Raw genomic sequence first — 14,981 nt, forward strand, 5'->3', positions numbered from 1 at the left:
AACGATAATTAAGTAAATAAAGAAAAAATAACAAGACTAAAAAAATGACAGTAAATTAGAACAAACGTAATGGACATTTGAATAACTTAAGCGAGTAAGCCTTGAAACTGATGACAACAGAGTAGATGGATTGCTTATACAATGATAGTGTTGCTCTTTAGATGATGAATCATCAAATTATCATCATCATCCTCCTCATTATTATCATTATTGTTGTTGTTAGACTGAGCAACGATGATCTTGGTATAAGTCTGAGGTCTCAATACTCGGATGGGTTACCTATGAAACGAGTTTCACCGTTTAAGTTTTCACCGAATTAGACTTATGTTTTCGAGAGTGAATACTCGAGGCTTCCAAACACTGATCATTATTCACGGGGTCCTCTACTCGAAAACCTACAGGAAAATTTGGAACATTTTACTTGAATTAACTACTATTGAATGTCATTTGGTGGATTTCACAGAAATCAGACTATACTTACATTAATTTTGACGGTCTAATGGTATTTTTGATCTAATGCAATTGATTTTGCATCGGTGGTAAATTTTTTAGGCCAAATAAAATTATGCTTTATTAAATAATAACTTTTGTTAAATTGCACTGTACTTTTTTAATTATTGAAGTTTTTAAAGATATTAGCTTATCCCGATGTAACACTCATTAAGAGCTTTCATTTGAGTACCCACATGCATTTTGATATATTTTTCATATATACATATCGAAGTTTTAATTAGCAAATTGTCTAACTCCATTTTAGAGAATCTTCTATTTGTACGAAAAAAATAATTAGTTTTAAATTTATTATCACTTTAAAAAACTATTTAATATCATTATTATCTAATAGAGTTACAATATTTAGGTTTAAATCATTCAAATAATTTATAATTGGATTGCTGCTATATCAAAATGTTAAAAAACCACCCTCTAAAACATAAGGAGTTAGACAAATTGCTAATAAGACCGTCGATATATATCTAATATATAAAATTCTCGTAATACATATAAATATATGAAAAATTGATGTGGGTACTTAAATGAAAGGCCTTGATGAGTGTAACATCGGAATGAGTTTATATCTTTTGAAATGTCAATAGTTCACGAAGTACAAGGTCATTTCTTAATTATCTATCTAGAGATAGAATATTTTCAAATGCAGCCTATGCTTATCATCATAAATTGACTATTGGTGAGAATGATATGAAACCATGAAAAGGCACAACTCCCGGTTAAGACTTTTCCAACGATACTAAATTTCATCATAAAAACCCATTTTATCATATAAATACACTGGCCACAAAATTTTTCTTATTTTTTTAATAATATAGATTATTTTTTTTTTTTTAATTTAGAATTTTCAAAATTACATTCTCACGTTTAAGAGTCAGGATGAGCCAGAGTATGCCAGGATGTGTTAGGCTTTAAAATTCGATAAATTTATTTCTAATGATTATTATACACCAATCGAATTATTTTCACATCCCCTACAAGGTTTTTATACCAAAAAGTTGTTAATGATTTTTTTTAGAAATGTAGAATTTTCAAAATTACACCCTCGCGTGTCTAGAGTAAATCAGATTAGATTTTAAAACTCTCGATAAATTTATTTCTAATGATTATTATTATTATTATATACCAATCGAATTGTTTTTGCATCCCCTAAAAGGTTCTAAGGCTAAACAGTTGATTAGAAAATTTATAATTTTCAAAGTTACATCCTCGCGTGTCCAAAATCAAGACTTGTTATTTTTTCAAAGATCTGAAATTAAGATAGAAAAGCTACTTTTATTTCGGCTGCTGAATGGCGCTTTTATCCTCATTCCAATATTGCTGACTAATTTTAAATAATATAGATATTTTACCCAGCTAAAGAAGCTAGAAAATTTGAAATGACTCAGGCTCTAATATTAATAAGACTATAACAATAAGTTACAAGTTTCTTTAAAAATTTATAAGATTCATTTATTTACAAATAATTGTCATGTTAATTCAACTAGTCGTTAAATTTTAATAATAGCTAGTTTTTTTTTTTTTTTTAAGTATCATTTCAAGTGATTTATAAAAATATTTAATTATCATTCATTTCCAAGGCACGGATTGTAATTCCCATTGCTGCTCAAAGTTTCCATTGCACGCAGCTATTACCGGGCCTTCATCGCGGTTTGGATTCACGGCTAAACACATTTCAGAGCTGATATGAATTAATGCCTTTGTCTGTAAAAAAAAAAAAAAAAAAAAAAAAAAAATTACCATCGACCCTAAATTAATTTCAATACCAAATAAATAAAAAAAAATATTTACATTATGATTATAATTCCACTTTTGCCTCGCAAGTCCATTGCAGGCCATTATTTTGACCTTGGGTTTCTCGTGTTTAGTATCACGCTCCGGAGCGTCCAAGCAAACACTCTCGTCAGTCATAACAATGCCATCTTTAGTCATAACAAACATTTGGATGAGATCAGGAGGACTGACGCAAGGCTCAGTAACCGCATACCCAGCAGGTTGGGCATACATGCCCTGGATGAGGGGTTTCATCAAGCACTTGCCTGTCTGCCGATGAACGATTTTCCCGAAGAATCTGTCACCTTTAGGAAAAAAGTGGTCTGGCCAAACGTTGTCCAGATACCAGTCGAAGCCGCGACACTTGAGTCTGTCTCTCAGCGCGAGTCTTTCGCGGATCTGCTGCTTGTCACGGAGCCTCGCTGCTTCGGGGTTGAATTTAAAGTAAAACTCCGCCCAGTCGTCCATCCAGACCAGTGCAACCCTCGCCAAATTCGCGTAGAGAATGTCTCCTACCCCCCCGGGGAAGGTGTACGGGGAAGACTTTCTAAAGAGATGTCCGACGTGTGAGCAAGGCGCGATCTCGACGCTTCCTCCACATTGCCAAACTCGGAATGACAACTCGAGATTTTCTCCTCCCCAGATCTTCATCTGGTCGTCGTAGCTTCCAAGCTCGAAAAAGTATTCACGGTCCATTGAAAATAGCCCTCCAGCCATTGCCGGGGTCTTGAACGGTTCGACAATATTCTCACGACGTTGCTTCATCAATGGACCGCTCAATGTCAGCCAACGGAAGTGCAAATCCCAATTGAATGCTCCCCAGTGTAATTCAAATGACCTGAAATATTTTTAATCTATATTATTAAAAGAATAAGAAAAATTTTGTGGCCAGTGTATTTATATGATAAAATGGGTTATTATGGTTAAAATTAGTATTATTAGAAAGGTCTTGGCCTGGAGTTGTGCCTTTTTAAGGTTTCATATCATTTTCGCCAATAGTCAATTTATGATGATAAGTATTTACGCTGCATTCGAAAATGCTCTATCTCTAGATACATAATTAAGAAATGACCCTGTATCTCGTGAACTATTGACATTTTTAAAGATATAAGCTCATTCCGATGTTACACTCATCAAGACCTTTCATTTGAGTTCCCATATCAATTTTTCATATATATATATATTATATATATATATATATATATATATATATATATATATATATATATATATATATATATTATATATATGTGTATATGAAAAATATATCAAAATGCATGTGGGTACTCAAATGAAAGCTCTTGATGAGTATAACATCGGGATGAGCTTATATCTCTAAAAAAAGTCAATAGTTAAGAAATTACAGTGCAATTTAACAAAAGTCATTACTTAATAAAGCAAAATTTATTTATAGTTCAAAAGTCACGGCAGTCACATAGTGACTGCAAAATTGCTAGTTATTATTAATTGGTAATATTTCAAGCAATTGCCCTGATAGCCAGAGTTTCAGACCAACAAAGTTGGTGTCAGATAGTTGTTACCAACTTAATGACAGCTTGCGGTCAAGTTCCGAATATGTAACTGTTGGCAAAAAGTTGACTACAAGTTTCTGAGAAAAAGAAGACCAATCTACTGCTGCAATGTCGCCAAATTTCTTGAGAAACTTGTCGTCAACTTGATGTGAAAAAGTTTCAGAAGCAGTTTTTGCTGACAACTTGGTGAACAAGTTGACACCAACCGAGTTCATTTTCAAGGCTTGCTGCCAATTTGGTGACAAATTGCGGAAAGTTGCAACCAACTTGGCTATCGTGGTTAAAAAACCATTTATTTTGCACATTTATTTTACCTCGTGTATGCAAATGTATCATCGTTGATAATATCAATCACTGGTGCGACTATTCGTGTTCTATTCTTAGAAATAGCTTCCAATAATGGTTCCAGCCATCCTGAGACAAAGTAAATTAAAAATATTAATTAATACCTTAATAAAAAAAATTAATAAACTCAGTTTCAAGCTAAACTATCTTACCTACCAACCGTACATTCGCAGTGGGCGTCAAGAAAAGTTAAAACTTGACCTTTAGCTTCCTTGGCTCCAATTAACCGCGCGTTTATTAGTCCTACGCGGGTACCAGACCTCAAAACTCGGGTTGGAACTGCCAGAGTCTTGACATACTCATCCAGGGACTCTTGTAAAAACTCTGAAAAATTTTTTTCATTGTAACAAAATAATTCTGCGAGCAATTAAATAATTAATGTACCTCGATCGCTGTTGTCATCGACGAGAATAATTTCTTTGAGAAATTTTCTGGGTGATCTGTTGATAACACTGTAAACAGTTCTCATGAGCGTGCTCCAAGCCTCGTTGTGGAAGACAATAATAACAGAGGTCTCGGGTAAATCAGTCAAATTAGCATATCTAATAATACATTTTTTCTTCCTGACATCCGGCAGTGTTCTGTTCAGGGGAATTCGGTCGCTGGCCATCAGGTTGAACCTGTTGATCTGAAAGAGCTGCTGCATCACAGGAAAGTCTTTTGAAGATATAAGTACTGGTTCTCCGTTTTTGCCGTCGTAAGCTCGCGGGTTGAACATATTTTTATTTACGATTTCTTTAGTCACGTTTGGAGTCTTCATCGGGTCGACCGAGTCGCCTATGTAATGTCCAACTACTACATGGATCCCTTTTCTGTCTATGTAATCTCTTTGATCATCTGTCAATCTAAAAAAAAAAAAAAAAAATTTATTATTAAAAGTGATTAATTACAATATGACAAATAAAAAATAAAAACAGTTATTCAGCAACAGGAAATAACTTTCTGGTTTAAAAACTCATCAGTGAATATTTTAATAACAAAAAAGCATTTCCGTAGTGTCATTACAAACTAACTGTACACGCAATTTCTGCGAACACCAACAATAATAACGATAATAATACGATAACAAAAATTACCTTAATGACCCGTAATCGTCAGCATATTCACTACTTTTTAGCTTCTTATGTGACCAAACAAGAACCATTAAAATAACTAGGATAGTTGATAAGACTAGGGGCCAAGTGCGACAAATTTTTCTGAAAATCGGCCACATATTTTTTTTTATTTTATTAAGTTTAGATTTAAAATATTTGAATGTTTGATTTAGTGTGAAACTGGCTTCATAATTCTTCTTAATTATATCAAATCATTTTAGCGGCTTATCACAGCTCGGGTCAGGTCACGAGGAAATAATTCTGCAAGTTTAAATTATAATAAAACAATACATCATACTATTACTTATTATTAGTATTAAACAGATATAATTAATATTAATGTTAGTACGTACCAGAAGAATAATTTAAACGCAAGCGCTATAGATCCGGAGATATTTTCACCTGGAACTACGCTGAAGAACAATAGGAAATAGTTGCATTACAAAAAACAAAGATTATTAACTGACCCATCCCTCTCACGCTTCATGAATTCCTTTCGTAAAATTGCTATTTTATGTATCCATGCATAACTTATATTACATACAACTTTTCACATTATTATTTTTATAAAAACACTTTATCCGAAAAATAAATCTCGGCTGATTATTTTTTACTTTTGATTTTAGTAATTCTTTACTGCGAGTTTAAGTAATTAATTATTGAGTAATTAATTGAAAGTAAAGAATATTTATTACTGTAAGTATTTTTTCATTCAACTGCTGGAAGTGACAGTAGCGCGTCCGCAGCACAAACCGCACTGTTTTCTCATTCTGAGCCAGGTTTCGACAACTAACGACGTCACTTGGAGACTATACATTCTATAAACGTCACTGTCTATAGTTTCAATTCAAGCCTTTGAAATTTTCCCTCTTCAGCGCTTTTTATCACCTGCATTATTTTCTTTATTCATTACATAAATTTAAATATATTAATGAAAAAATTTTTTATTTAAAGTCTCCATTAAATTATAATTACCTCACAAAATTAATTATTCAAAAACTGTAGAATTTTTTTTAGTTTTAAATGTCCCGCGCATGCGCTGGAAATTCTGTCACTAGAGCGCGCTGATTGTTGGATGTTTAGTTTGACCAAAATATTTTTTTTTTAAGAAAATAAAAAAATAAAAATACAATTTTTGAGTTATTTTATCAAGAAGCAAAATAAAATATTTTACTCTTAATCAGTTTTCAGAAAAAAAACTATTTTATTTATTTTTTAATTAAATTCTAAATTTTTATTTTTTGCGCATGTGCAGAAAATTTTTTGCTCTTCAAACTTCAACGGTTTTCGTTGTTGTTTACTGTGTTTACTAGCGTCATGTGAAATGTAATTATATAGAAGCCTGTGATTAATTAATTTTAATAGAAAGATTGTGTATTTAATGAAGATTTGTTGAATTTTATTTAAAACTTTAATTAGAAATAATAAGTAAGTATTTTTTTGACGTCTGTGAGATTTTGTGGTTATCCAAAGTAATTTATAAGAAAGGACGCTAAATTTACCGCCAAAAAATAACTTTATTTATTTTAATAATTACATTATTTTTAATGGATTATTAATTAAATATTACAAATAAAAAAATTATTTTTATTCACACGATTTTTGTTTGTAAAGATTATTTAATTAAAATTGATTATTTATCCGGTGAAAAATTACATAACCTTTCTAATTTTTTTAACTTGAAATTATAAGTTAATTGTAGATTTTATTGCAGCTAATTTTCTAGAGGCATTGATAATTTTTTTTTCATAAGAAAATATAATTTTATTTGTCGTTATAAATAAAAATAATATTAAATTTTGCGCCATATATTTAAAATAATTGAAATAATTATCTAACAAATCATTTATTAATTAAAATATCTTACAGGTATAAATAAAAAAAATAATGTCACCGAAGCGTTCTCGAGAAAACGATGACTCCGACTTGGAGGATGATGAGCAGTCAGACGAAGAAGAAGGAATCCGAATCGATGACGAGATATATATTCCACCACCTCCACGTCGATTGAACCAAACCAGCGAAAATGGTGCTCGTCTCATAATTTCCAAGATAAAAATCACGAATTTTAAAAGTTACGCTGGTAAAGTTGAACTTGGACCGTTCGATAAACATTTTTCAGCCATCATCGGTCCGAACGGTAGTGGAAAGAGTAACGTTATCGACGCGATGCTCTTCGTTTTCGGATTCCGCGCATCTAAGATCCGTTCAACAAGTGTCGGCGTTTTAATCCACAATTCCGCTGAGCACCCTAATATCACGAGCTGCAAAGTTTCTATATACTTCGAAAAAGTAATTGAAGAGCCTGAAGGCTACCGGACAATTCCAAACACCCAGCTCAAGATTTCTCGTCGTGGATATAAGAATAATTCTTCACGTTACGAGATGAATGACAAAGAAGTGCCGTTTAAAGCGATCGAACGTCAACTAAAAAGTGAAGGAATTGATCTCGATCTCAGTCGATTCTTGATTTTACAGGGTGAGGTTGAGCAAATTGCCCTGATGAAGCCAAAAGCTGCCAACGAGAACGACACGGGAATGTTGGAGTTTCTTGACACCATCATTGGGACCAACAGGATCAAAGAACCATTGCTCAAAATATCCGAGAAATTGGAAGATTTGACTGAAAAGTTCAAAGATGATGAGCGACGCCTGCGGGTGGTTGAAGAACAACGCGATGACTTGCGTGAACTGATGAAGGAAGCTGTTCACTACTTGAAGAGGGAAAATGTTATTACTGAATTAAGAAATACCTATTTTCAGGTCAAAAAGTACGAAACTCTACAAGAGGCAAAGGAAAAAGAAGATGCAAACCGCGAACTTGAGGAACAGCACGCGAATTTGATGGAAGAAATAAAAAATGTGAAGAAAAACTACGCTGAGAAGACTAGCGAGTACGATGAGAAGAATAAAAAATGGTCGGATGTCCAACGCACAAAAGATAAGATTGACCAACGGTACCAAGAACTCTGTACTCATGATCAAAATTTACACAGTCAGCTCGTCGAAGCAAACAAGCGTCGGAAGGAAAATAAAGTGAAGATTGAAAAAGAGCTAGCGAATCTGGAGGAGCTTCAACGAGCGCCGGAGAAAAATGCTAAAGATATTGAAGAGTGCGAAAATTTTATTGAGAAACAGAAGGTCATTTACGATCGCGAGAAACGCGAGCTAGAAGAAATTACTCAAACAATTCAACAGAAAACAGAGCCGCTCACTAAAGAGCGTGATGTTTTCGAACGGCAGAGGATGAAGTTTACCGAAGAGTTGAACCAAGCTCGCGCTGCTTTAAATCTCGCGGAAACTGAGCTCAATGTGTATTTGTCGATGGAAGAGACCGAGCGGGAAGCGTTAGAAAAAGTTACCGATGAACTTCAAACAGCTACACAGAAAATTCAAGAATACGACCGAGAGTTGAAGAGCTTAGAGAAGAAACTACCGAAGACAGAGGAGTCTTTTCAGAAAGCTAAGAATAGATTGAAGGTAGTTAAGGCTCGAGAGGCTGAATTGAGTGACAAGTTGAGCAAGCTGCGAGCGACATACAATGAACAAAGTCATGCGATGAACAGCAACAAGTCAAGAAATAAAATTTTAGTGGCTTTGATGGAGGAAAAAAATTCCGGAAGGATTCCGGGGATATTAGGTCGGCTTGGAGACCTTGGGGGTATCGACGCGAAGTATGACATTGCAGTCTCTACAGCTTGTGGACCGCTGGATAATATTGTTGTAGATACCGTGGAGACCGCCGAGGCTTGCATTAATTTTTTGAAGGAAAAAAATATTGGTAGAACGACTTTCATTGCTCTGGAGAAGCAGCAGCACTTGGTGGAACAGATGAACAAGGCGATTAAAACTTCAGAGAATGTACCTAGGTTGTTTGACTTGATAAAAGTCAAAGATCAGCGAGTGAAACCGGCGTTTTATTTCGCTTTGAGGAACACTCTGGTCGCGCAGGACCTGGAGCAGGCCACCAGGATTGCTTACGGAGAAAGAAGATATCGTGTGGTAACTCTCAAGGGTGAGTTGATTGAAACTTCCGGGACCATGTCTGGAGGAGGCATTCGTGCAATTTCGGGACGCATGGGTCAGAGTGTAAGAACAGCTGAGGTCAGTCCTGAGGATCTTGAAAAGTTGAGAAAGAAGTTGGATGATGTTTTCAACGAGTGCAATACGCTGAGAGCTCAGCAACCAGCTTTGGAGGAACAGGTCAGGACTTTGACAACAGAACTCCAGGAGATGCAGAAGAACAAGGTCCAATTTTCGTCTCAGTTTGAGAAATTCAAGGCCTTGGAACTGGAGTTGAAGAAAAAGTTGAAACTTCAGGAAAATAAAGTCAAGAAGGCTGTTATTGATCCTAAAAAGGTCGAGCAACTTACAAAGGCTAAAGATGAAATGCAGGAAGAGTTTGAAAGTGTTAATAGCAAGTTTCAGAAGATTCAGGATAAGATTGATAAAATTAATAGTAAGATAAATGAAATCGCGGGGAATAGGATTAATGAAAAGAGAAAATTAATAGATAATCTTAAGGAGGGAATTGAGAAGGCCAAAAAAGAAATCATTCGGTTGAAAGTCGCTTCTAATGCAGCAAAGAAAAATGTTCCTAAAATAAAACAAAAAATTGAGGATATGGAGAATTCGATTGAGCAGTGTGTTAAGATTATAACTGATAGCCAGAAAGAGAAGGCTGAGTTGGAAGAAGAAGCTAAAGAATTGAAAAAGAAGCAGACTGAGTATCTAGAAGCCTTGCGGGAGCGAGATCAAATTCTTGAAGGGCTAACTCAAGAGATTAAGGAACTCAAGTCTCAAGCAAATGCTCTTAAATTGAGTAAAATAGATTTGGATTCGAAGGTTGATGCTAGTAGGAAAGAGATCGCTGAGTACCAAAGAAAAGTTAAGGATTATGATGCTAAACTGGCGGCATTAAAGTTAAACAAGATTCCAGAACACGCGGAAGAGACTTTAAAAGAATTTACCGATGATGAGGTAATACTTTTACATTATTAATTTTTTAAATAATAAAGATAGATAGTTATTATTTGTTTAAGCCTGTCACCCGATCCAATTCTTGAAGAATGTTCAATTTTTTATTATTACTCTTTCACCATAATATTTTTCGGTATCAAGTCCCATACCATTAGAAAATTCTTAAGTGAAATTACAACAGTTAAAATTTATTTCGACAATTTTTGTTAGAAAATGTGTAAAGATGTAATTTTTTACTCAGTGTAACTTTTTTCGGTAATATATCACTTGAGAATTTTCTGATGAGACCTCATACTGAAAAATATTATGGTGAAAGAATAATAATAAAAAATTGAACATTCTTCAAGAATTGGGTCGGATAACAAGCTTGAAAAAATCGCGTTACTAAAACCATAAGGGCGTATCCCAAAATATATGTTCTTATGGTTCTGCAGAACCAAGAGGGCGTATAAAAAAATTTTTTTTGCTCCAATCAACGTAAAAATGTTGAAAACATTAATATCTATGGAAAAAAACGAAAAAAATAAATTTTTTAATTCTATTGGTTATGTTTATATACTAGGCAGATTTCTTCACTTATGAGACCTGCAATTTCTTTAACTGGAACTTTTAATGCTCATTACAAATTTTTTTTTTTTTCAAATCAATTATTATTCATTTTTGTAAGAAAGACACGGGAATGTTATAATGATTGCACATTGAAAGTTAGAATGAATATTAGCTAGAATAATTATATGGATAAAAGGTGCATGCCAATTCGATATAATTGAGAATCTGTGCAAGTCAAAACGATACTCTAATTAAATTTCAAGTCTTAGATCTAAAAATGTAATTCTATAAAGCGCCCAGCGGAGCGGGCGAGTAACAGATAGTTTTTTAATAAATCATTTAATATTTTTCAATATTTTTTAGCTGGCCAACTTGGACGCCAAGACAGTGGGAGCAAATTTGGCTGCAGCGAAGGAAAGATTGCCTAAAGAGATGCCGGATCTGAAATGTATAGAGGAATTTGAAAGAGTAAATCAACGATATTTAAAGCGTGCGAATGAATTCGAAGAACTATCAACAGCTAAAAACATAATGCGTGATCATTACAACTCAATAACAAAGATGAGACGCGATGAATTCAAAGTTGGGTTTGATAAAATCTGTCAATCGCTAAAGGAACTCTATCAAATGATAAGTCACGGAGGTGCAGCTGATCTCGAGTACGCAGACTCTCTGGACCCTTACGCCGACGGAATCGTCTTAAGTATTAGACCGCCGAAAAAGTCCTGGAAAAACATCAGAAATTTAAGTGGAGGTGAGAAAACTTTGAGCTCGTTGGCGCTGATCTTTGCCTTACACAACTACAAGCCTACTCCTCTCTACTTCATGGACGAGATAGACGCGGCGTTGGATTTTAAGAATGTTTCTATTATCGCGAACTATATTCAAGACTCAGCTAAAAATGTCCAGTTTACCGTGGTTAGCTTGAGGTCGGAGATGTTCGAGCTAGCCGGAACGCTGGTTGGAATTTACAAAACCAAAAATGCCACCAAATCGGTCATCGTGGACATGGTAAAATTCTATAAGCTGCATCCGGAGTTTAAAAAAAAAGATCTTTACGACAATCCACCGCGCAAACACGAAAATGGTCATCATAATGAGAATATGCCATTGACGGTAAAAAACGCATGAAAAGCTCCTCCATTCGTAATGTATATAAATATAAATAGTTCAATTCAATTTATTAAAAAAAAATAAAATAAAAAGAAAGATATTTATCTATATATATATATATATATATATATATATATATATATATATATATATATATATATATATATACATTGGTGTAAGATAAAAATTAAATCAATTAAATTGATCTCAATAAATAAAACTTTTTTATAATAAATCCCTTGATATAAATTAATTAAATTCCTTTTTATTAAATTTAATACACTAAAAAAAGTTTTATTTTTTATATTGATAAAAACTTATTTAAAAAATAGTTAATTATAATTAATTATTTTAATTAAATTGTTTATTATTATTATTATTATTATTATTACTCAAAAAAAAAAAGTTACAAAGTAAGTATTTAATTCAATACATTAATTAATAAAAAATAAATTTAAGGAAAACCATCATCGTCCTCCTCAGCCATTTCCTTCGCCAGCTCCAAGTCCTGCTGCTCGCGCTCTCTGCGCTCTTCTGCAGACTCTAGATCCTTACCATAAGACTTCGGCGGATAACGCATAGCCTTAACACTCTGATTGTGCAAGTCGAGACAGAAAGTTATCCGCTGGTGGAACGCCAGCAAAGGTTCCCGGGTGCAGTAAATATCAGTGCTTTCCTTGCTTCGCATGTACCCATTTTCCGGGTCAAGAGTCGCTTCAATTACGCCATCGCGGATCGCTTTGGCCACAATAAACTCAGCGTCAACTCCAGAGTCGAGACCCAGCTTGCGAGCAATGTCTCCCGGTGAAATTCTGGAGTACGAGGACCCGATAGACCGGATCGCAGTCTTGATAACATTGTGTCTCAGACGGAGAATCAAAGTGAAGGTGTGGTCCAAGCGAAACTGGGGACCAAAGTTCTCCAAGACCTCTCCGAAGCGGTGCAAATTTCCCAGACGTACTGCTTGGGTGAGCTGGAAGTACGGCGCCAGAGCTCGTCTCAGTGGAGCAGTCCTGAAGATCTGCCTCTCGGGAATGTCTCCAAGAAGAAGCTCGACAGTGACGGCCAACTTCTGGACCGTCTGACGGAATCCGATGGCAGTGGACTGAGGAGCCTTGCGCATCGCTTGGACCAAGTACTTGTGGGCAGCAGAGTATTCCAACCTTGCGGCCTTGATCCTTCCTAGATAGTAGAGGTATCTGGCCCACTCGTTGTTGCTGGCAGTCTCTGGGAAGGTCGACTTGAGCACGAGCTTGTCAGCTTGGTCGTACAAGTTGTAGTGCAAGTAGTTGCGCAACAAGCAGTTTATCAGCACAGCCTGGCCCTCGAAGTCGTTCCTCAAGGTGGCGGTTCTCAGCCGAAGATGAAGGAATCCTCGGATCTTGTCCAGCTGGTTGATCAGCTCGTAAGCGCGCGAGTGGTAGAAGTAACATTTAGCAGCTATCAAGTCAATTGTTCTCCTGTTTTGCGCGGTTATCTTGTGAACAAGTGACTCAGAGCACTGGACAGCTTCCTGGTATTTCTTGGTGTCGATTAAACGCACCAGGACTAGCAGATGTATGTAAGCATCAATTTCCGGCAGCAGTGGAGACGCTGAGCTCTTGAAGCGTTGGATCGCTGCCTGGGTGCCTTCGGTGTCCATAGGTTCCTCCACCCAAGCAAGAAGGGCCTCTCGCTCAGCTGCTGATCGTGTGTAGAATCCTCCGATCACGCCCCGCAAGACCACGGGGTTCAGCTTCCTGCGGGTGTTCGGCAAAGCTCTCAGAGCTCGCAGGATGAATCGCGGCTCTTTGTTTTGGACTGCTTTCTCGATCTGGCGCGTGTGCTCGCGCAGGTCTTGGATTGACTGCAGGTTCGAGTCCTTCTTGTCAGTCTCCTCGCTCGCAAGCTCCGCTGCTACTTCCACTTCCATTGCTTCTTGGACTTTGACACCCATGTTAATGGCTTTTACTGGAAGGATTTTTTTTATTTAATTTATGACACTTTTTTTTCATAAATGTTTAAAAAAATGTTTAAAAAAAAATTATTTTTTTTATGATATTGAAATTAATATACATCAGATAATTTTTATAAAAATTAAATTATAAAAAAAAATGTGATAAAAAAATTCCACAGATAGAAATTTGGAAAAATTATTAGAGCGAATCTTTAAAAATATTTTTTTTTATTATAGTTTATTTGGATAATTTTTTACAAGTGGGGTCCACCCTATTTTTAGCTATATCTAGGTGAAAAATTAACATTTTTTATTTTTTATTGCGATAGCTTTTTTGCCTTCAAAAGTTGGAAAAAATTTTGGCTCATGTTTTTGGATAAAATTTCTATTTTGTCTTTTTTTGATATATATTTTTTTGAAAATTACATAAAAAAACGAACAATTTAAAAAAAAAATAGAATATCACGATTTTCTAAAAAGTTTATAAATTTTTTTGAAAATTTGTTAAAATTGTGATAATCAGCTTTTTTTTTTTTTAATTATTCATTTTTTTTTATGAATTAAAAAAAAATATATTAATAAAATCAAATAGAAATTTCGTTCAAAAAAATGAAAATTGAAATGGTGGACCCCACTTGTAAATAATTACCTTCATTTATTATAAAAACTTCAAAAAATGTCAGATGTCTGCTGATTGCAGTATTATGTTTTTTTTTTTTTAATTTATGATAAATTATTAATTGTTTGTAATTTAAGTTTGACACTTATTGTTTTTTAAAAATATTTCAGATGAATTTTTTAAAATGTTTAATAATTTTACTCGAAAGTAAAAAATTACTCTGTTGTACTTTCGAGGTTAAAAAATTCTAATGAGTAAAATTATCAATTTTCATCATCAAAAGATTAAAATTATTAAATTAATGTAATTAAAAACAATATTTACCTGACAGCAGGAATTATAATACTAAATTTATCAGTTTTTACAACTATATCAAAAAATGTCAATTCACTGTTCTCCGGTTTTGGTACTTTTGTGATTTGTGATTGATTACAGCTGAATTTCCATGAAATTTTATGATATATTTATCTTTAAGCTGAATTTTCAAAATCATGCGCGCGCATCTACGAAGCGGGAAAATCTAAACTCCAATT

The 14,981-nt window shown here is 34.4% G+C and overlaps 3 protein-coding genes across 3 annotated transcripts; 1 reads left to right on the forward strand and 2 right to left on the reverse strand.

The window, feature by feature from the left end:
- Positions 1-1,933: 1,933 nt before the first annotated feature.
- On the reverse strand, positions 1,934-6,022 carry LOC123273219 (polypeptide N-acetylgalactosaminyltransferase 3-like). Its single transcript, XM_044740558.1, has 7 exons — positions 5,605-6,022; positions 5,234-5,512; positions 4,542-5,002; positions 4,314-4,481; positions 4,127-4,226; positions 2,299-3,118; positions 1,934-2,211 (listed from the first exon to the last, which is right to left on the reverse strand). The coding sequence occupies exons 2-7, from the start codon at positions 5,368-5,370 to the stop codon at positions 2,077-2,079; spliced, it is 1,821 nt and encodes a 606-aa protein (XP_044596493.1). The 5' UTR covers positions 5,371-5,512; positions 5,605-6,022; the 3' UTR covers positions 1,934-2,076.
- A 472-nt stretch (positions 6,023-6,494) lies between these two features.
- Positions 6,495-11,959, forward strand: LOC123273188 (structural maintenance of chromosomes protein 4-like). Its single transcript, XM_044740500.1, has 3 exons — positions 6,495-6,679; positions 7,121-10,231; positions 11,144-11,959. Exons 2-3 carry the CDS (start codon positions 7,139-7,141, stop codon positions 11,909-11,911), a joined length of 3,861 nt encoding a protein of 1,286 aa, XP_044596435.1. The 5' UTR covers positions 6,495-6,679; positions 7,121-7,138; the 3' UTR covers positions 11,912-11,959.
- A 313-nt stretch (positions 11,960-12,272) lies between these two features.
- On the reverse strand, positions 12,273-14,899 carry LOC123273228 (probable 26S proteasome non-ATPase regulatory subunit 3). Its single transcript, XM_044740569.1, has 2 exons — positions 14,773-14,899; positions 12,273-13,843 (listed from the first exon to the last, which is right to left on the reverse strand). The coding sequence occupies exon 2, from the start codon at positions 13,827-13,829 to the stop codon at positions 12,348-12,350; it is 1,482 nt and encodes a 493-aa protein (XP_044596504.1). The 5' UTR covers positions 13,830-13,843; positions 14,773-14,899; the 3' UTR covers positions 12,273-12,347.
- Positions 14,900-14,981: the final 82 nt, after the last annotated feature.

This window comes from Cotesia glomerata, linkage group LG10 (genome assembly GCF_020080835.1).
Source record: "Cotesia glomerata isolate CgM1 linkage group LG10, MPM_Cglom_v2.3, whole genome shotgun sequence".
Taxonomy (NCBI): domain Eukaryota; kingdom Metazoa; phylum Arthropoda; class Insecta; order Hymenoptera; family Braconidae; genus Cotesia; species Cotesia glomerata.

What these genes read in the sequence shown, in the direction of transcription:
- LOC123273219 (XM_044740558.1), bottom strand. Translation starts at nt 5,370, where the DNA reads ATGTGGCCGATTTTCAGAAAAATTTGTCGCACTTGGCCCCTAGTCTTA. An exon ending in GACGATTACGGGTCATTAAG is followed by an intron (nt 5,003 to 5,233) that starts GTAATTTTTGTT and finishes TTTTTTTTTTAG; the next exon opens with ATTGACAGATGATCAAAGAG. An exon ending in AGTGGAATTATAATCATAAT is followed by an intron (nt 2,212 to 2,298) that starts GTAAATATTTTT and finishes TTTTTTTTACAG; the next exon opens with ACAAAGGCATTAATTCATAT.
- LOC123273188 (XM_044740500.1), top strand. Translation starts at nt 7,139, where the DNA reads ATGTCACCGAAGCGTTCTCGAGAAAACGATGACTCCGACTTGGAGGAT. An exon ending in AAGAATTTACCGATGATGAG is followed by an intron (nt 10,232 to 11,143) that starts GTAATACTTTTA and finishes AATATTTTTTAG; the next exon opens with CTGGCCAACTTGGACGCCAA.
- LOC123273228 (XM_044740569.1), bottom strand. Translation starts at nt 13,829, where the DNA reads ATGGGTGTCAAAGTCCAAGAAGCAATGGAAGTGGAAGTAGCAGCGGAG.